Below are 23,841 nucleotides of genomic sequence, written 5' to 3'. Positions count from 1 at the left end.
TCCACACCTCAGGCTGGACTCTCACAGCATTCAGGTTTGTAGATTTGTTTATTTACATCTTCTCTTCAGACACACTGGAACTGTTTGTGAGCTTCCTGTGACCTGTAGAGATCTGGTTAAGTGAAGACACTGCTGATAAAAAGCAGGTGGTTCTCCATGTCTGGGTTTGTTAGAGGAGCTTGTTCACCTGGGTCTTTACTACATTCTGCAGCTGGGTGATTTAAGGATCAATGTTCTTGAGTTCTTGAGTCTGAGCCACTGATATTTAGAGTTTTCTGTCAGGGTTCTTTTCCTCTTCTTCTCAAAAATAGTGTGTCAATCAGATCAATAACAGGCTGCGTTCAACAATGAAAGATCCTGTATTACTGAGGAGAAACCATAGAAACTGATCTGTGTCTGCTTTAAAATGCCAAGGCTTTCCCATAATTCAGTGGGACTTTAAGAGGTCAGGACAAACTCAGAGCCAGATCTTTATTCTCTGATGTTTTGATGACAGAAATGAAGCAGAACAGCATCAGTTTTTCACTGCAGACTAAAAACATTTCAATTTCTGTTGTTGGTGGAAATAAAGATCAGATCTTCAGCCTAATTTTTCCAGAACAAGTACAGTGGAGGACATGAGACCGGTCTGTTGAAATTAACAGACGCTGACAGAGATGTTCTTCTGAAGCTGGGGAGGCTGGCATTTGAACATCTGCAGAAAGGAAACATCATGTTCTACCAAGAAGATCTGGACCAATGTGGTCTGGATTTTTCCCAGGTCATGGTCTACTCAGGAGTTTGTACTGAGATCTTCAGAAAAGAGAGTGTGATCTTCAAGAAAACAGTCTACTGCTTTGTTCATCTGAGTGTTCAGGAGTTTCTGGCTGCAGTCTACATGTTCCACTGCTACACCAACAGGAGGACACAGGGACTGCGGGACTTCATTGACTTCAGTACATATGACTCTTCACTGAAACAGTTACTCAGTAAAACCATGGAGAAGTCCCTCCAAAGTAAAAGTGGCCACCTGGACCTGTTTGTTCGCTTCCTTTATGGTCTGTGTCTGGAGTCCAACCAGAGAATCTTAGGAGACCTCCTGGGTCAGACAGACTACAGTCCAGAAGTCATTCCAAAGGTCTTTGAAGACCTGAAACACATGAAGACGTACAGAGTATCTCCAGACAGAAGCATCAACATCTTCCACTGTCTGACAGAGTTGAAGGATAAGTCAGTTTATCAGCAGATCCAGGAGTTCCTAAAGTCAAAGAACAGAGACCAGGAACTCTCTGAGATCCAGTGCTCAGCTCTGGCCTACATGCTGCAGATGTCAGAGGAGATTCTGGATCAGTTGGACCTGGACCAGTATAACACATCACTGGAGGGAAAATGGAGACTGATCCCAGCTGTGAGGAACTGCAGGAAGGCTCGGTGAGTTAGTGTTCAATCACTATTGATTAGTCAATCAGTGTTCAGTTTATGGATCATAAAGGACAAGTGCAGTGAATGTCAGCAGGTACCTGTGTTGGTACAGGTCTGTCTGACTCAGTGATAGAACTAATGATCCAACACAGTCAGAGATTTTCCTGCTGCTTTTCCAGCAGTTAAAGACTCAACTTTTGGAGTTTTTCACTGCTGATTAAAATTCTTGGCTGGAAACTGAAAATGAGGAAACCAAGTCCGAAAACTGAAAGAAAAGATTATGCCAATTATTAGTACCATTACATTTATGGCTATGACTGTGTACTAAATCTCAATAAAATCAAGGCACTGTGATTCAATTAATTTATAATAAATAAATAATAAATGAATATTGTCAAAATAATTACTTGGAAAATGTCCAGCAGAGAAATAAAATCAACTGATAGTCACAAAGGAAGTCAGAACAGAATAGCCTACTAATTATTATTATTTAAGGGACTCTCTTGCAGGATCTCACAGAACATATCAGACTCCAAGAGGGTTCTCCACGTCCATCGCGTCCCAGAGCCGAATAGATCCCAGTGAAACGTGTTCTGAGTGACTCTATGAGTGGACTTTTCGCTCCCTCTTGAAATTTCAGCATTACACGCTTGTCAAATCTCTATATTTCTCAGATATATTGAAATACGTCCACACCGCAGACATGTTGGTACTTATGGCAAGTCATTTTAACATTTAAACGCTAAGCTAGATATGTATTGCAGATGAAATGTTGGCTATCTGACAAACCCACGCTATGATGCTTGCGCCATCGTTGCGTGTTCGCCCCTGGAGATGTTAGCGTCAGCCGTGGAGTGGGTTCTGATCCAGGTCCAGATTAGACCCATTCTAATCTGGACCCAGGCCTGTTGCACACACTCAGGGCTTTATGGAAACATCAGTGTGACTCCACGTTCTCTGTTTCCTGCAGAAAACTAAAGTCACAGATGTTTGATGTTGAACTGAAACAGAAGATGTTCATCACATGACCACATCTCTTTTTTCTTTTTAATAAAAATTGATTTTATCCTGACATATCTCATAATTTCTCCCATTACAGACTGAAGTCTTGTCAACTCTCAGAGACTGACTCTGAAATTGTGGCCTCAGCTCTAAAGTCCAGTCCCTCACATCTGATAGAACTGGACTTGAGCAGCAACTTCCTGGAGGATCCCGTAGTAGATCATCTGTGTTCTGGACTGAAGAGTCCACACTGCGGACTGAAGAGTCTGACGTGAGTTCACTGACTGAAGTCGCCAGTCATTTATTTAATTGACATTCAAGTCATGTTGTCCCAGTGATGAGTTAAATCAGGTCTCTGTGCTTGTCCTGGTTTGACTCAGTTCTTCAGACTTGAGTGGGTCAGATGTTGAAGCTCCTGCTTCATCATAGGCTCTGGTGCTGTTGATTGTTTGTTGGTGACTGAAGCTGGCTCTCAGATGAAGCTGCTGACTTGACTTGATCAGTCAAGTGTAGATACAAGTCCGGTCCAACTGCTGAGGACTGAAGGGTGGGCATAAACACAGGGGTGTGGACCCAGTGATGGTCACCCCTCTGCTGTTTGAGGAGTTTGTATACAGCTGTTGACAGAGAAAGTCTGACGGACGTCAGGAAGGAGTGACTCCTGAAGGTGAAGCTGTGACACTGTAACTCCTGCTGTTGCGGTGGAGAGATATGGTAAAATAATATGTTAGGGCCAACTCAGAATAACAGGAAGACGCCAAGAATAACAGGAAGACGCCAAGAATAACAGGAAGACAGGAGACAGGCACAGGCAAGAACAGGTCAAGCTGACCTGGGTAAATTAACATTTAATTTAAGGTTACTAGCCAAATGTGAGCCAAATGTTATGTAACATCTTTTGTTTGTCTGTGTCTATAAAGAGGATCAGCATGTATCAGAAGGTGGGATTTTTTGTTGGTGAATGTTCAGATGAGATTCGTTGTTGGACCTGCCATGGTCAGAAACCCTTTGATACAATAAATCCCCCTGAGATGGAGAAGTGTGTCCTGATCTGCGTCATGCGTAGACATCTCTTTCTACAATATAATTGGTGACCCCGACATGATTGCTCGGGCCTGCAGACCAGGGTAGCTGGGTTCCTCCACTGGACCGGCTGTGCAAAGCACGCAACAGGTAGGAACTTTTCCTCCTAATAATGCACATGCTAAGCACTGAGGTCCTTGCTAAAAATTGAACAAAAGGCAGTAGGGACGTTGCTCTCACTGGCTCGTTAGACTCTGCATGCAGGAACAGCTGCTAAGTTAATATAAGTATTTAAAACATTGGATTAGTCAGTAGCTGTGGAAAATGGCCAGAATGGGAAACTCTCAGTAGGTTCTGACTGTAGATTGCAGTGGTGTCTGACTGGACAGAGTGAAGTGAGAAAATGAGATGTGACACAATGGTGAGTGTGTGTGTGTGTGTGTGAGATGTGAAATGTACCAGAGGATTCTCTGAGCCAGACAGAATCTAAAGTTGTGTTTTATTTATTTTAGGGCTGTAATCTCCCAGTCCTGTGTTCTGGCTCAGTCATGTGTTCTGGCTCGACCACAAAATCTGATTGGTGGACTTTTTTGTTCAGGTTTTGGTTCTTATATTAAATTAATTTATCATTGTTTTAATTTCAACAAGGGGAAAGTACCAAGCGCTAAAGGGGGCGAACCCTGTTTCACGGATAATAGTGTGTCTGAGTGTAAGATAGGAGTTGCAGATCTGTCAGACCATAACATTCTTCACTTAACAATACAATTGAACAGTAGAAAAATAAATACAGCATGGAGAATTAATATTGGAACACTAAATGACCTCGGATTTGTTGAAGAGATTAAAGAGATTAAAAAGGAACTTAACTTGCACAGAAAGAAGAAAGAAAATGATAATGGGAAAGTAGACTGCACCACTCTGGGACGCTATGAAGGCAGTTATGCAATCCATATCCATATCACCCACATCATGCCTTAAGAAAGCTAGATTAGAGTTTTTTATATTTATATATATATATATAGACCAAACTCTAAGAAAATGAAATAAAAACTCAACTCTCTCTCCCTACTAAGGTATTTTTGAAAGATTCCATAGTGCCTTATCACCCTGCAACCCTTAAGCAACCACAAGTTTTTAATAAATAATTCAAGCAAAGGGAGAAACATTTAAGCAGGAGGAACCAGGGGTTTTTAGTCTTTTAAATAAATCCTCCTGTCAAAGACTAGTAATGAGAAAGACATGATGTGTCAGAAAAGACTGCACTGACTGACAGCCAAAGCTCCCTGTCTTCTATTTAGTTTTTTGAAGACTCTCATTAACTAAGGACTCCAAACACATTCACTTCTGCACAAATGCCAGCAAAAGTATGATAGTGAATGTAGACTTTATTCCATCCAGTAGTCAAAACCTACTAGTCATTTAATGTCACAAATACACATGTCAAAGTCTACATATATATGTAAGAAAACAACGTATATATATGTATATATGTATATATATATATATGTATATATATATATGTATATATGTATATATATATATATATATATGTATATATATATGTATATATATATTGGGCGTGTTCATCCTCCTTTGTTCTCTCCAAAGATCCTCCTTCTGGTTCAGCCTCTAAGAGGTGAAATTCCAGAATCTGCCCAGCAGTCAATTAGAACTAAAGAAGCCTCTTGGACAAAACATGGATTAAATACCAGCTGCTGAAGAAAATTAACTTTTCTCTTTGTCTTTTCTTCTTTATTCAGGTTGTGGAAATGCAGGTTGTCAGAGATCGGCTGTTCTTCTCTGTTCTCAGCTCTGAGGTCCAACCCCTCCCGTCTGAGGAAAATGAACCTGAGCTCTAACAATCTTCATGATTCATCAGTGGAGGCTCTGTGTGGTTTTCTTCAGAGTCCACTCTGTGAACTGGAGTCTCTGTGGTGAGTTGACTGTTACTGTTGTTAAATGTCAAAGTGAACCTGGTTCATCTTCACACAATCACTGATTATAAATGAATGGCTCTGTTTCTAAACTCTGATTGTTTCCACTCTGTCGTCTCTCATATGTATCAAAGTGTTTTTGGATTCACATGAAAAAAAAATGGACTCTTTTTCTGACTTAATGACAGACTTTCCACCACTGCTCCACTGGGTTGTTGGTTTTTAATCTGCTGAGTGAAGTGTGTTTTCAGCACAATATAATTTGATCTGATCTGAACTAAACTGACCTGATCTGACCTGACCTGAACGGAACTGAACTGAACTGATCTGATCTGACCTGATTTCACCTCCATCTCTAAGTGTCTCAGTAAAAATTAAAATTATCTAATTATAATAATCTAATCTAATCTCATTTTATATAATCTTAACTAATCTAAATGATTTAATCTAAAAAAAAATTAATAACTATTATAATCTAATGAATATGATCTAATCTATAGAAGAGGTCCTAACCAACTGAATATTTTATAATTTTATCTAAGATGATCAAATCTTGTCTGAACTCTAATCTTTCCTAATCTGATCAGTCTAATCTAATCTAATCCACAGAAACAACCAAGTTCATAAACAGCCTTGTTGCATCAACTGTGCCTGCTTTTATTTTTTTAAACTTTAATGTATTAAGTTAAGTTGACATGTTTATTGACTTTAAGAAAATGCCTCAGAGTGAGTACGGTACTATGTTTTGTAGTGTTGAGGATCTGAGTTAAAGTGAGCACTCTGGTCTTTGGGCCTACAAAAATGTAGAGTGCTCCTCACACTATATGATCACCTTTGATGTTTTTTTTTCCACTCTTTGTGTGGTTGAACACAAATATGTGACTGACTCACACTGTGGAGATTGTTTAGACACGTATGCCTTGGAAAACATTCATCTGTGAGTATTTCGGTTGTATTCTGCTCATAATTGAAATGTTGTTGTTTTTTGTAACTATTTTCAGTTTTACAAAGAATAGGAAGACTTCAGTAAAAGACAAGAAAGGTCAAGTCTTGTGATTTTTGGAAGCACTTCAAGCTGTTAGCTGACTGTCTAGCTTTGCACAAGTGCACGCACTGTGAGGACAGTACACCAACTGCTATTCTAATCTGATTTAATCTACAATTATCTGATCCAGTCTAATCTGATCTAAAATCATCTGATCTAAACTGATCTAAAGTAAACTATTATAATCTTGTCTAATTTTATTGTATTAAGTCATAGCCAATGTAATATTAAATATCGGTAATAAATGTTTAATAAAGCACTAAATTCAAGAAAATGAACTCTTCTCTTTGTCTTTTCTTCTTTATTCAGGTTGGTGAACTGCAGGTTGTCAGAGATCGGCTGTTCTTCTCTGTTCTCAGCTCTGAAGTCCAACCCCTCCCATCTGAGGCAACTGGACCTGAGCTCTAACAATCTTCATGATTCATCAGTGGAGGTTCTGTGTGGTTTTCTTCAGAGTCCACTCTGTGAACTGGAGACTCTGTGGTGAGTTGACTGTTACTGTTGTTAAATGTCAAAGTGAAGCTAATTCATCTTCACACTCAGATGAACCACTGATTATAAACGAATGAATCCTGGTTTAAAACTCTGTCTTCTTTCAAATGGATCAAAGTGTTTTTGGATTCACATGAGTAAAAATTATTATTAAGTACTCTTTTTCTGACTTAACGACAGACTTTCCACCACTGCTCCACTGGTTTGTAATCTGCTGAGTGAAGTGTGTTTCCAGCAGAATATAATCTGATCTTGTTGTGTGGATGTACAGGTGGATGAATTCTCAATTTCACATGGTAGCAAGGAACAGCAACATCTTTATTATCATTCTTCCGTACAACAATTCTTCTTCTCCAGCAACTTCATTTACTCTCTGCTCATTCTATAGCGCCCTCTGGTGACCCTTATACGAAGTAACTGAACACAACGTCTTCCCCTTTTTTTCAAAGAATACTTCTCTAGATCAACACACACCGATTACATATTATTGTAAATTAACTTTTCTCTTTGTCTTTTCTTCTTTATTCAGGTTGTGGAAATGCGGGTTGTCAGAGATCGGCTGTTCTTCTCTGTTCTCAGCCCTGAAGTCCAACCCTTCCCATCTGAGGAAACTGGAGCTGAGCTTTAACAACATTCATGATTCAGGAGTGGAGGCTCTGTGTGGTTTTCTTCAGAGTCCACTCTGTGAACTGGAGACTCTGAGGTGAGTTGACTGTTACTGTTACTGTTGTAAATGTCAAAGTGAAGCTGGTACATCGTCACACTCAGATGAACAGACTTAATGTCGGACTTTCCACCACTGCTCCACTGGGTTGTTGGTTTTGAATCTGCTGAGTGAAGTTTGTTTCCAACAGAATATAATCTGATCTAAAGTCAAATATTATAATTTTGTCTGATTTAATTGTATTAAATCATAGCTGATTTAATAATACATATCTGTAATACATGTTTAATAATCCACTAAATTCAAGAAATTTCTTCTTTATTCAGGTTGGTGAACTGCAGGTTGTCAGAGATCGGCTGTTCTTCTCTGGTCTCAGCTCTGAAGTCCAACCCCTCCCATCTGAGGGAACTGGACCTGAGTGACAACAACCTTCATGATTCATCAGTGGAGGCTCTGTGTGATCTAGTGAAGAGTCCAAACTACAGACTGGAGGATCTGAAGTCAGTATAAAGGGTCATCTTCTCCTCAGTATTGTTCTGACATCCCTTTCGTCCTCAAAATGTATCACTGTGCAGATGTTAACAAACATTTGCGAACATGTAGAAAAGAAAAGGTGCAGATACAAACCAATTGTTTCCAGTCCTGACTGTAAAAGTATGAAGAGTCAAACGTAAAGTGACAACAGTGAGAGTAAATCTTCATCATTCATGTCTAACTTCAATGCAGATGAAGCTGCTGCTCCTCTGCTCTGGACTGGACCCAGGTCTCTGCTGCTCTTTGTCCTGGATGTGACAATGACCTGTCTCCTCTGGTGTCTGTTGTCTTCTCTCCACAGGTGGGAGTCCTGAACCTCATGAAGATCATGCTGTCAATGCAGTGGACCCAGAAACAAGAAGGAACCTTCAGACCATCAGGAAAGTTCTTTGTGTGAGCATGTATAACCCACCAAAGCACAAACTCGGTCAGTCAAACCGTGTGTCCTGATAAGAACCAGTCACTGTTCTCACCCTAATATTCAGACATGATTTTTGGAGCCTAGAGAGGACAGCAGTGAGGCAGGGTTTCTGAGAAACAGTTTGTGACTTTTTCCCCTTTCTGTTGTCAATAATTAAAGTAATTGTTATTTTATTTTTATGTTTGAGCACAGTATTTTTGGAAAGAACACAAAAACGTAACATTATATTTTCTTTATTTTTAAGATCTGCACGAATGACATTTATATAAAACACATTAAAGTACTAAATAAAGTAATATACAACTTGCAGTTCTCTTATTATTTATACACAGTGTTTCCTCTCTATATCGCGGTTCTCCTTTCGCTCCCTCAGAACATCGCAGATTTCGCGGTATATTACAGTTAATAATACAAGTTTAAAAATCCAACATTTTTAATATTTTCGTACTGAAAAACATTTTCTGACCTAATAAATTTAAACAGAAAAAAATAAACTAAAAGACATTGTTGATAGCTTTGTTTATCTGGAGTATTGAGCATGATCTCTGTTTCTCACACTGATTGGCTTATTCGTCGTAGCATCTCTCAGCATCTCCCCTTATCTGTCCGCTGTTCTGAAGTTTTTTCCCTACCTATAGTTTTTTCCTACCCGAGTTAACTGCGCATGCGTACATCGGCCTATTTGCGAATGCAAACAAGACATAGTTTGCTACCGGACCATTAAACAAGGCTAGTTTCTTGACATTTTAATACTTTATATGACCAGTATTCAATGCATAGGTTTGACAGTGAAATAATTTCAACTTGCCACGTGCATGAGATTGTGTCTGAATGCAGTTCGAATAGCTAATACTGTGAGGAATTGTCGTTTTCATGTAGTCATAAAACTTGCTCATGTAGCCTCCGAATTTTCCAGCTGTTTTAAAACAGAACTTTAACTAAATAAGCGTCATTTGTAGTCATAAAACTTGTGCATGTAGCCTCTGAACTTATGTGTATGCAATTCCAATGCCTATGTCTAATGTCCCTGTGATTTTACAGCTGTTTTAAAACAGTACTGTAATATTGTAAATTATGGTGGTCCACTACTGGTGATGTGTCTTACAGTAAGTGACGAGGACTGAGCTGGAACGCCTTAACTTTAAAGCAGTGCCTGAAAGCCGACAGAGTGGCAGGATGTCTTGGGTAGGCATTACAGACAGGCCCCTGTCGTGGTCCGAGGCTCAGCTTCCTGATCAGGTCTTCCTACGACACCCTGGCTTGTCCCTGAAATCTCCACCTCTGGTTTGGTGCAGAAGAGTCCTGTGCACCACCGTCAATGCAAACCCCCGGTACATCTTGTTGGGCTGCAAGACTGCTTTGTCCCAAGGCCGCTACAGGTGGCGCTACGGCCTGGTATTGAGGAAGCTGGCCGAGGTGGCAGAGGCATGCAGACACGAGGCCAACAGCAGACCTTCCACCTCAGCAAGACGTCCCATGCGGTTTGCAAAGGCTGGAGAGAAGGTCAACCTCCCTCGCCAGTAGTGACAAATTCAGTTATTTATTTTTTTAAACTTTAAAATTCTGCTGCTTTAATCAAAGATTGTCTTATCAATTTGATAAGAAAAAATATATATTTTAGGCCACAAATGTAGTTATCGAATACTTGAATTTTTTTCCTACTTACTCCCATCTTATTTTTAAAAAAACAAAAACCATTTTTAGCCCTACCTTTACTTATAGATGAAGTCCATTGTTGTATCTCTCGGCTTTCCCTCACCTTAGCATTTTGGATGCTAATGTCTAGCCTCCGTTGCTCATCCAATGCCAAATCAGTCCTTGAAGTTTTTTAAAGAAATCTGGCTTTGAATGTTCGTGGCTGATCTTTCATGTCTGCTGAGGCCTCTTTGCAAATGTTTTCGGTCACAGTATCATCCAGTCATACTGAAAATGCATCTTTAACACAGATCAGTGGAAAATATTAATATTTATTTTATGTACTTTTTTTCTCCTTTTTTATCGCGATGGCAGGTGAGGCACTGCCTCCCCTGACCGCACGTCACTGCCTATCACCCATGTCTCGCCACAAGGGATTTTGCAACTGTAAATGCAATTGGCTACAGCAATTTATTAAAATTGAAGTGATATATGTTCAAATACAAATCACATGTCAAAACTGCGCTACGTTTGACTGAATTATAAAGGTATAAGTGATCAAATGGAGAGCCGCTTGGGAGCCGAAAGAGCCAGCTCTTCTTGATGAGCCGAGCCAAATGATCCAGCTAACTATGAAGAGATGAACTTGATGAGCCGAGCCAAATGATCCAGCCAAAGAGACCCATTCCCACCACTAGAATGCTTCCGTCCACAACGTAAATAGTTTTCCTCAGCTCCGCTTTTATTTTGAAAATACCTGTGCAGTGGGCGGGTCCTCGCGTGAGCTTCTCAACGGATGTTCAAATGAGGTTTTGTTGTGATTTAAACGTCAGGCCGTGGCGCTGCGAACGTTGTGGCGTTAAACCCCAGGCTTTTTAAACTACAGCTCAATCAAAGATGGCGTGCAGAACTATACGTTCGGAGTACATGAAGAAATTCAAAGACCCAAAATGGGAGACATTCAGAAAGTGTTATGAGGAGATGCTGATTTATAGGATCAGCCGCAGGATACTTGAGCAGGCACACATTCCCTGGTTCTGGAATGGACAAGATGATAGTGACTCGGAGTCGGTGGAGATAAAGCAAACCCCGTCTGCTGGTCAAAACCAAGTCGAGGCTGAGCAGGTGCATTGTGGGGGGGCTAAGACTATACCACGGTTACTTTTGCAGGAACAAGAGCAGGAGAACGAATTGTCTGTGCGGAAAACTACAGGTAAATTGTTGTGAAATATGAATTGAATATGATATAATGGCCCGTGTCATGCCGACGTTTGAATAACAACGTCAACTCGGTTTGTACTGTTTTTTGTTTGTTCGTTTTTTTCATTTCCTGGGGGAAAAAATACTGAATTAACATCGTCTATATAAATAACACGTGTCAAACTCAATGCCCGAGGGTCCAAATGTATACTTCAAGGGCACTTAGTAATATGAAATAATAATTAAAAAGAAAACTAAGGCAGTTCCGTCAAGTTCTGGGACATATAATAGCAGACACTCCTTTTACCATCGTCTTTTGCTCCCATTTTAAGATCATTACACATGTAACTGATGAATTTGTACCATACTATACTATTTTTTTCCCTCTATCTAAACATCAAAAACATAGATATAAACAAATATGATAGTATCAAATAATAATAATTAAGAGTACATTTTATATCATTGTTATAAAAAAGGTAAATTAACCAAACGAGGGATAGTGAGCGCGACAAAGTGTCAGGGCCACTAAGCATAGAAGGATTTTTTTTATTTTTTTATTTTATTAAACACTAAAAGTTAGTGACGAACTCCGCAGCTGCTTTGGCATCAGAGCACTCTTTCTAGATATTACTATCACTTGGAAAATCTTGCAAAAGTTGCAGACTCGTAACATGGAATACTTGTATTTCAGGAATCTCGTGTCTTGTACTATCACTGTACACGTTTTGACATTCCTGACTGGTTTTATTTGTACAACAGGTGCCGCCAGGTACAATGTTGTGAACCCTGGTTTATACAAGAAGCACTCCATCATTTTCTCATGAAATAACTGAGTAAAAAGAAGCATTTTATCACATTGGTTTTTTACATCGACCAGTTTGTCTGATTTCTTTGGTTAAGAATTATACATGTGTATGCGTGCATCATTTATTCCTTAAGGTTCTCCGTGTGATGGTGAAAAAGAGACAAGAGTTCCAGAGGAGGAAGAAGAGGTCAGGGGAGAGGAAAGAATGAGCGGAAGAGGCAGCAAAAAGTTATCCTTTCCTAACAGAAATAAACCTCCCGGTAAGTGAGAATAGAAAATAATAGAAAGAACTAGTTAAAGATCAGTAACATGTATGGAGTCTACTTTAGTTTACAAACATCTCTAATTTAAAAAAGTTTAATTGTACACAACAGTCTGGTGCAGACTCAGAAAAAATTATTTATTTCATGGGGCAACTGAGAGAGAGCTTAGACTGGCATGTATATGTTTTTTTTTTTTCTTTTTGGCTGTGACGACTTATACTCGGGAGCCCGAACCGAGCCAACTTTTTCTCTTTTTTTTAATTTTTTAAAATTTTATTTTAAAATTTGTTTTTAAATAAAATTTTTAAAATGTTTAAAATTTTAAATTAAAATTTTTTAAAAAATTTAATTTTAAAATTTTTTTTCAAAATTTGCTTTTTTAAACATAGTGTTATCGGAGCTGTTTCAAGTATTCTCAGTACCTCATTCCAGAACAAATTGGAATTTGTCAAAAAATTGCAGTCAGTACATCTCTAGTCATTATCACCGGTATAAAAATGATCAAATATATAAACGTGTCTATCTGTTATCTATTTGTTAAACATATGTAATAATTCTAAAATAATATATAATATAATTATAACAAAATTATGGAAAACAGATCACGAAAAAAGCAACATTGCAAAGTGTATTTATTATTACTAATATTTATTTGTTTTCTAGTCGAGGTGCTCCCTAACGTTGCTTTATCTAGTACTGTGAGACATAGAGACATAGAGAAAACTGTTAATATTGCTATTTTTTTTTTCGGTTTGTAGAGAGACACGCACTCCAGCAGACGCAACAGGCCACAGCTCCCACATCTTCAAAACATCCATCGCACCCCCGTCATCATGTCAGGACTGCACCAGCCCAGCAGAACAGAGGGGACAGTAAAAAGAGCAGACACTCATTTGCTCTGTACGCTTCCGGGCAGTTGAATACAGATATCAGCGACAGAAAAACCCACAATGTCGGCCCTGCCATGTCAACTAATCAGGTATGTTTACTTTGAAATGTTTTTTGCCTTTCTTCAGCTCCTCTGTGCCACCAAACTGACACAGTCACCCAATAATAATTTGAAGCGTTCATGAGCCTCAACGTGTCTTTTATGTTAGAAAAATCCTACAACATGAATAAACACTTCACAAAAAAGGTTTGTAATGAACTATAATCTCTTAAATTCAATTTACTAACAATTTACCTCTGTGAAACCCGGGCCTGTTTAGTTGAACACAATGCTGAAGGAAAGCTGTTCAACAGCTTTATGTTTCATTAATCTTACAGCAGGGATTCCCAAAGTGTGGCGCTACCACTAAGAACTGCCTGAGATTAAAAAAAAAAGTGATGTTTGTCAAATTTTAAATTTAAAAGCTGAAATTTTTAGGGGGGTCACAATTTTTGCATTGAATTAATTTTGTTTGTTTTTTTTCAGTCCAAGTGGAATTAAATATCAGCAAAGTTAGCTTAGCAAAATTCTCCTGTAAAAAAATAAAATAAAAAATCTGACCTTTTGCACACAATTATAGAGAACTTCATAGAAAGTGTCTAAAACAGGGGTGTCAAACAGGGGCGTCAACGTCATTTGACAAAACATGAAGTTGTAGTGCTTTTTTTTTTTTTTTTTCTTTAAAAATTCATCAAGCGGCCCATATTGAACCAACTAGTGGGCCGATGTTCGCCCGCTGGATGTATGTTCGAGAGAGGCTCATATTTATTGACAATTTCATGCTTTATTTCCATGGTCATCGTGCGTTTCTTCATCTCTACCTTATCCTTAGCACTCACTTTCTCAGGACTCATCACTATTATGAAAACGAGTGCACAAAATAAAGAGAAAATCACGTAGATAACGCAAACACAATACGGAACATTAAGTCTAAGATAAGATATTAGGAAGCAGGCCTGACATCTACCGTAATGAACCTGAGCACCGGCGTTAACAGAGCGTGTTTCTATTTTCTGTTAGATCCATGAGTCAGCTCTCCGAGCCAAGACCAGGCGGCAGATTGAGCGGCAGATCTCTACCAAGAGGACAGAGAGACGCAAGTCAGCCATTGGGGACAAAGGCAGGCAACTACTAAAAACTGAGTTCAACCCCTGGCTTACAGAGTACATGCATTGCTTCTCTGTTCACTCCCAAGTTCAGCCCAGCGAAATTCTGTGAAGTGAAAACAGGAAAAAAAAAAAGAAAAAAAAACCCATCATTTTGGAAGTCTGTGATCGTCAAAACTAACCTTTTTGATAGATGTTTTTTTTTTAATGTTTTTGGAAAAACAAAGATCTTTTTTTTATTTGAAAATAACGGAATGGTTCATGAGAATTAGATTTTATCGATGTTTTTGTGTACCCTCATTGGAACATCCAAAGAAACATGTTTTATGGTGTAAAATCAAATGTATTAAATTGTTTTAAAGATTTTCTCTTTATTTTGTGCATTAGTTTTCATAATAGTGATGAGTCCTAAGAAAGTGAGTGGTAAGGCTGGTAGAGATGAAGAAACGCATGATGACTGTGGAAATAAAGCATGAATTTATTATTATTCAATCACCATGGGACCTAAAAAAGCTCAAGAAAGTGGAAGGTTTATGAACCTGTACACAAGATACTGTTGAAAAAGTTTGAATAATATGGGGAAAATTGTTTCAGTTTTCAAACTGTTCGGTTCACGAACAGCCTTCAGGAACGGATTACATTCGAAAACCGAGGTTCCACTGTATATGGACTTGCACTAAAGCGATATGGTGGAAATATTGGTACATTGGACTAAATTTGTCACGTGGGGAAAGTATTCTTATTCTTTAATAATGACATAAAAAATGGGGTACTGGCCAAATTAATCTTAAGGCTTCTAACAGAGGTTTCTTTTTTTTTTTAAATTTGTATTAAATGCTGTACAGCGGAACTCTTGATGTTTTTGCTCTTCACAACAAATAACAAAATAGGGCTTCTTCTTCTTGGCTTCCAACAGTAAACAAAGACAAACAAAATAATGTTACGTTGTACGTTGTAAACACAAAGGACATGAGGACGACCAAGAATGTCGCAGGCACGTATCAAAACCTCTATATGTTTAATGTGTTAGTCGACAAATCAATCAAGCTCATTTACAGATAAATAAAAATAGGTGTAAACAGTACGGCCCTTTTGTGCTGCTTAGCATTTCTAACAACACATTTTAATATAATGCCGCAAGCACCAGACACTGGAGATCTTATACTGTTTATTTTACCGTTTCATTTTAAGACTTTTAGTATATCTAGTAGCTGACTTCTAATAAATAAATACTCTGATTTCTGTGAGGCGTTACCCAACTTTTTTTTTTAACCACAACACACACTTTACATTAGAAAAATACCATAGCGCACGGTTAAAAAAAAAAAAAGTCCCAAAAAGTATATTTATAGAATCAAAATGATCTTCTTATTTCTATTCACTCGCAATTTGCCGACTCATTGTGATACCGGTGCCTGTTTAGTTGAACACTGATACACTCGCAAGGAATTGAAGAAAAATACAGGAAGTCTCTCTTCTTGTAGGTTCTACAGCCTTCGGTTGCCACCTATTTGAAGAGTACTTAATTGTTCTGCCTTTCAGTGCTGCATAGACAAAGACATTTTTTTTTTTTTTTTTTTTTGCAGTAAATGAATAATAGTTTTCAGAACAAATCTCTAACTTCCGCTAATGTGGACATGCGGCGGTTGGGAATCGCTGTGTTAGAGGAATACATGCTTCAAAAACACTGTTAAAACAAGGATTGTACAAAAAATGTGACGGAATAGAGATTCGGGAATATTTTGGACAGAAAAAGACTGGCAGGCATAAAAGACAGGTGTTAAGGTATGGATACAGTACACAGTACAGAAAATAATGCGAGGGAATAACTGGAAGAAAGACACAGAGGTATAGTATCATATTATCTGTGTCCATCTTCAGGACATCAGGACATTAGGGACACTTTTTTTTTAAAAGATTGTGCTCTGGTAATTGATGTATTCTTTTAGGACATACACTATATTACCAAAAGTATTGGCTCACCTGCCTTGACTCATACTAGGAACTGAAGTGCCATCCCATTCCTAACCCAGAGTTCAATATGATGTCGGTCCTCCTTTTGTAGCTATTACAGCTTCAACTCTTCTGGGAAGACTGTCCACAAGGTTGAGGTTTGAGTGTTTATAGGAATTTTTGACCATTCTTCCAAAAGCGCAAACAACCCCACACCATAATTCCTCCTCCACCAAATTTCACAGTCGGCACAATGCAGTCTGAAATGGACCGTTCTCCTGGCAACCTCCAAACCCAGACACGAATTATGGCCTGACCTGAACCCGATAGAACACCTTTGGGATGAATTAGAGCGGAGACTGAGAGTCAGGCCTTCTCCACCAACATCAGTGTGTGACCTCACCAAAGATCTTTTGGAAGAATGGTCAACAATTCCTATAAACACTCAAACCTCAACCTTGTGGACAGTCTTCCCAGAAGAGTTGAAGCTGTAATAGCTGCAAAAGGTGGACCGACATCATATTGAACTCTGGGTTAGGAATGGGATGGCACTTCAGTTCATAGTAGGAGTCAAGGCAGGGGAGCCAATACTTTTGGTCATATAGTGTATATTTTTAACCAGGTCTGAACAGTTGTGGATGGGTGTGGCCGTTTCACTTTGTCAGGTGCCAAGACCTTTACATATAATTTATTTATACAAGTATTACTTAAATAAAAGTATTTTTGTTTTTGTTTTTTTATTGACACTTTTGGGGAAGAAAAATATATACCAGTGTAATGGTGTAATCTGAACCATGAATACCAGCTACGAGTCTTTTGTAACTTTAATAGTGTGCATGATTATTGTTAACTACATGTGACTTAGCTCTCAAAAAGTTCAGTTTTGACTTCCATGTTGAATTGGTCTTTTGGAAATCTATTTCAATCTAAAAATTAAGTTAATGTTTAAATGAATATATTCTTTCATAATTAATACTCCGCTTGATAAAGAGACGATGGGTGTGCAAATCTACTGCTAAAACAGTATAGTACTGCATGAGCGTCTTAATTACATCAACTTACCTCTGGCCATTTTGACTTAAACACTAATTTAAATTTTTTTTTTTTGTTAATCAATCAGTACAGTTCCTCATAAAGACCCAGGGAGAGAAAGGAGAAAACAGGTCAAAGATGAGTCAAACAGCACAAACTAATGGACCACGTATTTCCATGGTTCTAGGTTCACGATTCTGCTCCTGAGCTTCAAAAACCCGCCTGAAACAAACACACACACACACAAAACATTAGTAAAATGTATGCTTGGAACTTTTCTTCAACTACACAAGTAGCTTCCAATGTGTTTTTGGTACACACTGGAAAGTAAATATTAAATCAAGTCATGTAAGAAAATCAACACAAAAAAATCTAAAGAAAGTACAGTGATCCCTCTCATGTCGACAAGGAGAGATGCTGAGAGATGCTACGACGCATGAGCCAATCAGCGTAAGGAACAGAAGAGCGTGCTCAATGCTGCGTTTGAGCTCCTCTAGGTAAACGAAGCTACCAGCGGTGTCTTTTATTTATCTTACGTGCTTTTATTTATGTAGTATTTATTTTATTAATTTTATTTATTTATTTATTTTTATTTATTTTTTAATCTTTTATTTATCTTTTTTTTATTTTTTATTTTATTTTAATTTATTAATTAATTTTAATTTATTTTATTTTATTTATCTTTTTTATCTTTTATTTATTTATCACGTGCTTTTGTTTATCATTGATTTTAAACGTGTTTCTATGCCCTGTTTTAAATTATTATCTGTTTTTATTTTATTTTATGTAAAGTGTCCTTGAGTGTCCTGAAAGGCGCTTTTTAAATAAAATTTATTATTATTATTATTATTTTAGTTTATTTTTTTGCTATATTTTTACTGTTTTGTTTTAGGTTAGAAAATGATACGAATGGTCACAAAAAAATTGAAAATATTGAAAATTTAAAAAAATAAAATTCCGGCGATATAGCAAAACTCCCGTGAGATTTGAATCAAAAAAAAAAACTGCGATGTACTGAGGGAGCAAAGGGAGAACCACAATATAGAGAGGGAACACTGTACTGTGTTACAGACCAACTCTCAGTGCCCTACCCCTAGTTCTGGCATCGCAGGGCAGCTCGCTAGCATCCGCACTCCTGCGTGACCTGAGGCTGAGCCCGGCGGGAAGCATGTAGATGTCGTAGCGCAGCATCGCCATACTGAATACCTGACCCCATTCTTTCTGGATCCAGCTCTCCTGGTGAAGAGACAATATATATATAGAAAACATTTGTCCAGTACAGATTAGCATACAATGTCTTATAGATGTGTCAGAAGGGTCAAATCACACAAGGAATTAGAGCAAAAACACCAGTGTTGTCAAGTATTAGCAGCCTTTTTAAAACTCAAATTGTCCTTTTCCCGAATTTTCAGAATTCAGAGGAGACAAAGTGAGGTGAGCAGAGGTCTTACCTGACTCAATCTTTGTAAGGATTTTCCGAGCACACTGTGCAAAAGCCTCCTCGACGTTCTCACCTGTGAGAGCGCTGGTCTCCAGGAACATCAGCTCTGACACACAAGCACAAATAACTGCCATTGTTTTTATATTAAAGATTTGATTTGACATGTAATGTATGGGTTTGGTGCACCTTGGCTTATCTAACAGGAGGTTACAGCAAGTTTAACGGAAACATCATCCGTATTTACCGTTGGTGCACCTTGGCTTATCTAACAGGAAGTTACAGCAAGTTTAACGGAAACAACGTCCGTATTTACCGTACTTAAATTTCTTCTTTCCTCCGAATTATTGTTTTTAATCATCCTTTGAGCAATGTTTCTACATTCTCAACACACGTGATGCATAAAGATAACCTTTCATTTATCCATCCATCCATCCATTTTCATCCACTTATCCATCCACTCTAATCACACTGCACCGTACCTTCCTGCGGGTGGTGAGTCTACTGGAAGGTACCAACCACACTAAGGAGGTGAACCCTGGGGTTCCACACCAATAACAGGGCATGGCCTCTGGGCCAAAGCACCACTAAAGGCTATTCTATTCTATTTAAAAAGAAAAAATAATAATAATTGTACATACTGTATATAGCCGCAGGTTGTAACATCAGCTCAAACTGCTCTCAACTTTCACTACCGTTCACTCTCTCGTGCACCCCTCGCACATATACGGTCACAGACAGACATACGCTACCAGCATAACACATAATAGCCTACCAGGAAAGTCATTGATTGCTAGCAATATGAAATTCATTAGCCCATACAAATCCATTGTTTAGGCCACAGGATTCAAAGCGTGTTAAAAAAAAGTATTGAATTATAGACCGGAAATTACGGTAAAACATAAAAGAAAGACAACTGAAATGTGTTGTGTATTGAAAATATAACTGTTTCTTTAAGAGAAATGAAATGCAGAAGGTAAATTAAACCTTACCATTCTCTTGAGCAAAACGTGAGGCCTCCAAAAACGTGACCTCTCGTTCGCTGTCCAAGTCCTTTTTGTTACCACAGAGGACTACAACAATGTTCTGACTGGCCAGCATTCTGGCATCACTTAACCATGTTGTCAAAGCATTGTATGTCTCTCGACTATAGGGGCAGATACACAAGAGGAGACAGAAAGCAACATGAAGACAAGAAATGGCAGCATATGACAGTACTGACACAGAGCGTAAAGTGAAATCTGCTTTTTTTTTTTTTTACCTTGTAATATCATAAACCAATAAGGCCCCCGCTGCTCCTCTGTAGTAACTCCGGGTCACAGACCTGGAACAAACCCATACACAAAATAGGAAATGACTTGTTGTTCTATAAGGTGCAAACATGCATTGACAACGGTACTTCAAAAGCTTTTTTGAAAAAAAAAAAAAAAATAGGGGCTGTCAAAATGAATGCTGTAATCATAATAATTTGTGAAAATTAATCTGATTCCAAATACTGACACAGTTTTAAAGCATGGCCAGACCGACATGTACTGTTAACTCAATAATTCCACCATCCATCAACTTATCGTTGCTCTAATATTTGTTTTATTGCAGAATTTATTTTTTTTTTCGAGAAGCAGCTGAAGTTTAAAATATCATCATGTTAAACATGTCACATTTTTTGTTTAGGGGGATTAGGCAAAAGTGGTTTGAGTGGTTTGATTTGAGTATTGGAATTTTTTTTTTTTTCTCCTTTACATGTATGTTCAACAGAAACATTCACATCGGATACAGAACATCTATGCTATGCTTCATTTTAAACCTAATTTTGTCATAATGAACAAACGTGATACAGTCGGAACACATTTTACTATTGGCTGTGGACTATTATAGTTGTGATATGTGATACATGTGATAATGATAAGATCACATTACGTAACTCTGTAAAAAAAAAAAAGACACATATGTAAAGTTTTAACCATTATTCTACCTGAATCTTTCTTGTCCAGCTGTGTCCCAAATCTGCAGTTTGACTGTTTTATTGACCATGCTGACAATCTTGGAACCAAATTCTACTCCAATGGTGTGGTTGGAATCATCATTAACTGTAAAAAGGACAACATAGAAAGATATCATTTTGAATGCAACATGATGATGGATATTGATGATCCACAGTCAAACTAATTTTCAATACAGTTCCCCTTGAAGGGCAGGTTGTAAATGGAAGACTATAGATAATAATAATAATACATTTTATTTATAAGCGCCTTTCAAGTCACCCAAGGACACTGTAGGGGTTCCCAACCCCAGGTCCACGGACCAGGACCAGTACCAGTCTATAGGTCATTTGGTACTGGGGCACAGTGGGACACAGTGAAAAATGTACTTAATTTTTATATCAATTTACTTCCTTTATTTACTTCTTTTCCTCCCTTTATTTAAAGAGAATCTGGCGAAATTTTAGAATACAATGTAATTCAGACTCTGATACAAACAGAATTGAGTCTAAAAGAGGTTTTATTTTGAAATTTTAATGGGTGGTTCTGGCTGACCAGTCCTTGGAACAAAAAAGGTTGGGGACCGCTGGATGTATGGATGTAACTATTTTATTTTATGTTACTTAATTTTATTCAGTTATTAAATTGGCTGCAATGATTGGGTTACAAAAGGTTTTATTCTTATATTTTGTGCAATACCACACGAATGATTTCTTACTTACACCTTTTCTCTATGAACTGATGCAGTAAACATGATTTGCCTGTTCCAGCATTTCCAATCACCAAGAATTTGAACAGGAAATCTGAGGAGGAAACATTAAAAAATATCAATTACACAAAATAGGAAAACAAAAGGAATCAAATCTCAGTTAAAATGTATAACCTCTGCAGCCAAGCAAAAGACTGGCCATAAGTTTAACAGTGTGTCCATGCCATTAGCTGTTAGCTATTTCCATGTATCTCTATTCTTCAACTAATTGTAGTTTGTGTGTAATTATTCATTATTATATATTTTTTTTCTTTCAGCCTACTCATTTGTTGTCAGCTAATACATTAGTGAACATTTTTTTCTGTGTGAACAGTCAATACTATTGAGTGAATTTGGATATAACAGATATATATTATATATTATATATTTATATATATATTATATATTTATATATATATATATACATATATATTATATTATATATATTATATATATTTGGAGTAGAGGTCACTAATAGGATGGTTGTTTTCTAAATGAGAAAACAGACAAAATCCAATTAGGACCTTAAAAGTAAAAAAAATCATGTTTTTGTCTTTCAGTGTTTTTATTAGGTTTTTATTTCATAACAAGAAAGAAAAAAACAAAGATGCAAAAACTAGGTTGTATGTGTTACAAAGATAACACAGTACATTACATCCACATCCTTTCCATAATAAAGCTTGTCTTTATAAATAGGCAAATTGGTATAGACAACTAATGCAAGCACAAAAATAAATCTTAGCAAACATGGCAACAACATCATCATCATAAACAGACAACACACACAGAAATAAAAAAGGGGGAAGGTTCCCAGAGGGTTTTGTAAAGCAGCCATTTCAAATCCCCGTCTGCATTTGATATAGAAAACAGATTAAAAGAAAAAGAAAAGAAAAACATAAAACATTGCGGAAATATTAGGTATAGTCACTGCTATTATATTGACGGGTGCGGTTTTTCGAAGGCTTACTTTAGAAAATGTAATCGGTCCGTGATTTTGAATTGAATTACCCCGGTCTACTGTCAGTAGCATAATTTACTGCTGTCCATCATTCGAGCCTTTCCCACGACTATTTCAAATACATTTGTTGTATACGTATACTCATTTTAAGCATTTGGTTATGCATGTATGCTTGAATACCAGACTGGTTGCTATGTACAGGGTTAGAAAACAATTGTCTCACTATCACCATCTGCGACAAAACAAGTGAACGATACGTGTATAAAATTCTTACCATAAGACTCCGACATCGCCACTGTGGCGGAACAGGGATAATAGGAGAAGTTAACAGATGCGTTATTAGCTATGAAAATAGGGTTTTAAAATCCCGTAAAATAAACTCAAAAGCAGATTCTTATTCGCTTCCGATGAGGTTTGTTATTTCAAAATAAAAGTAGCGCCACCCAGCGCGGAGCGAGAGAGGCGGAACAAAGAGGAAACAGATTAGAAACGTGAAGATGTTTTTATATTAGAGTGTAACTTATGTCAAAGCTCAAACAACATTATTTCAAACCATTGTTTAATGAACTTTATTTTGCACAGCACACCCATATTGGGGAATAGAGTCTCCACCACTCAAATGTATAAAGGCCCTGTTAAAGAAAAGAGAGGTGCTAAGAATTACACATCAGAAATTGAAAATTAGAATCTTTTAACATTTAACAGTGCTAAGAATTACACATCAGAAATTGACATTACACATCTAGAATTAGAATCTTTTAACATTTAACTAAAATATGTCAACTGTAGGGCTGTTCAGTTGTGTTATTGCAATAGAGAAAAAGAAAGCAAATAAGACAATCTTTAATTATATTAAACATGTAGGGAACACCTGATTCCATTTCTTGTTTTATTCTGATATGGCTATAATATTTTATATAAACTCTAAATTATAATTTAAAAAAGAGTGATTATGTAACAATAGCAAAACATTCTGGTTAATAATGCACCAGCTGGGCAACACTGAAATCCTGTACAACTGCGTATTAACTTCCAAACGTTAGCACTTCGACTGCAATCAAACATTTTGTACACAAACATAGAATTAAACTTTAGTGTTAACAATGATAATAGCCTGAACAAAGCAAACACAGTGGTGCCCAAGGCAGAAATAAACAAAAGACAAATGTGAAATGTATGCACACTGAAATTATTTGTCTGTTGTTCGGCTAAGTATAGCGCTAAATTGTTTTTGAATTAAGTATAAGAATGTAGACTATCATGGTTGGTTTAGCAAT

At 37.5% G+C, this 23,841-nt stretch overlaps 3 protein-coding genes across 3 annotated transcripts in view; 2 read left to right on the top strand and 1 right to left on the bottom strand.

Annotated features, from left to right (window-relative positions):
• The window catches only part of LOC103378620 (NACHT, LRR and PYD domains-containing protein 12-like), a 12,150-nt gene extending 3,325 nt beyond the window's left edge, over window positions 1–8,825 (top strand). Inside the window, exons 5-11 of the mRNA XM_008309894.3 lie at window positions 599–1,410; window positions 2,501–2,674; window positions 5,187–5,360; window positions 6,715–6,888; window positions 7,427–7,600; window positions 7,888–8,061; window positions 8,397–8,825. Of these exons, the coding sequence (XP_008308116.1) occupies window positions 599–1,410; window positions 2,501–2,674; window positions 5,187–5,360; window positions 6,715–6,888; window positions 7,427–7,600; window positions 7,888–8,061; window positions 8,397–8,409 (1,695 nt within the window). The 3' untranslated portion in view covers window positions 8,410–8,825. The remainder of the gene's footprint in view (window positions 1–598; window positions 1,411–2,500; window positions 2,675–5,186; window positions 5,361–6,714; window positions 6,889–7,426; window positions 7,601–7,887; window positions 8,062–8,396) is intronic.
• A 2,077-nt stretch (window positions 8,826–10,902) lies between these two features.
• On the top strand, window positions 10,903–14,591 carry ccsapb (centriole, cilia and spindle-associated protein b). Its single transcript, XM_008309881.3, has 4 exons — window positions 10,903–11,364; window positions 12,294–12,419; window positions 13,181–13,401; window positions 14,371–14,591. The coding sequence occupies exons 1-4, from the start codon at window positions 11,049–11,051 to the stop codon at window positions 14,566–14,568; spliced, it is 861 nt and encodes a 286-aa protein (XP_008308103.1). The 5' UTR covers window positions 10,903–11,048; the 3' UTR covers window positions 14,569–14,591.
• A 2,427-nt stretch (window positions 14,592–17,018) lies between these two features.
• On the bottom strand, window positions 17,019–23,136 carry rab4a (RAB4a, member RAS oncogene family). The gene is made up of 8 exons (XM_008309880.3): window positions 22,839–23,136; window positions 21,581–21,661; window positions 20,852–20,966; window positions 20,141–20,203; window positions 19,872–20,026; window positions 18,893–18,988; window positions 18,533–18,677; window positions 17,019–17,663 (listed from the first exon to the last, which is right to left on the bottom strand). Exons 1-7 carry the CDS (start codon window positions 22,852–22,854, stop codon window positions 18,562–18,564), a joined length of 642 nt encoding a protein of 213 aa, XP_008308102.1. The 5' UTR covers window positions 22,855–23,136; the 3' UTR covers window positions 17,019–17,663; window positions 18,533–18,561.
• Window positions 23,137–23,841: the final 705 nt, after the last annotated feature.

Source organism: Cynoglossus semilaevis, chromosome 5, assembly GCF_000523025.1.
Source record: "Cynoglossus semilaevis isolate Cse_v1.0 chromosome 5, Cse_v1.0, whole genome shotgun sequence".
Lineage (NCBI taxonomy): Eukaryota > Metazoa > Chordata > Actinopteri > Pleuronectiformes > Cynoglossidae > Cynoglossus > Cynoglossus semilaevis.
The sequence above is the reverse complement of the archived record's forward strand: the minus strand, read 5'-3'. Positions and strand labels throughout refer to the sequence as shown.

Bases quoted from the DNA above. Each gene is read 5' to 3' on its own strand.
- rab4a (XM_008309880.3), bottom strand. The intron at 20,967-21,580 runs GTAAGTAAGAAA...TCCTTTTTACAG, and splicing joins TCAGTTCATAGAGAAAAGGT to TTAATGATGATTCCAACCAC. The intron at 18,989-19,871 runs GTAAGGTTTAAT...CTTGTGTGTCAG, and splicing joins ACGTTTTGCTCAAGAGAATG to AGCTGATGTTCCTGGAGACC.
- ccsapb (XM_008309881.3), top strand. From the start codon at position 11,049: ATGGCGTGCAGAACTATACGTTCGGAGTACATGAAGAAATTCAAAGAC. The intron at 12,420-13,180 runs GTAAGTGAGAAT...TTCGGTTTGTAG, and splicing joins TAACAGAAATAAACCTCCCG to AGAGACACGCACTCCAGCAG. The intron at 13,402-14,370 runs GTATGTTTACTT...ATTTTCTGTTAG, and splicing joins CTGCCATGTCAACTAATCAG to ATCCATGAGTCAGCTCTCCG.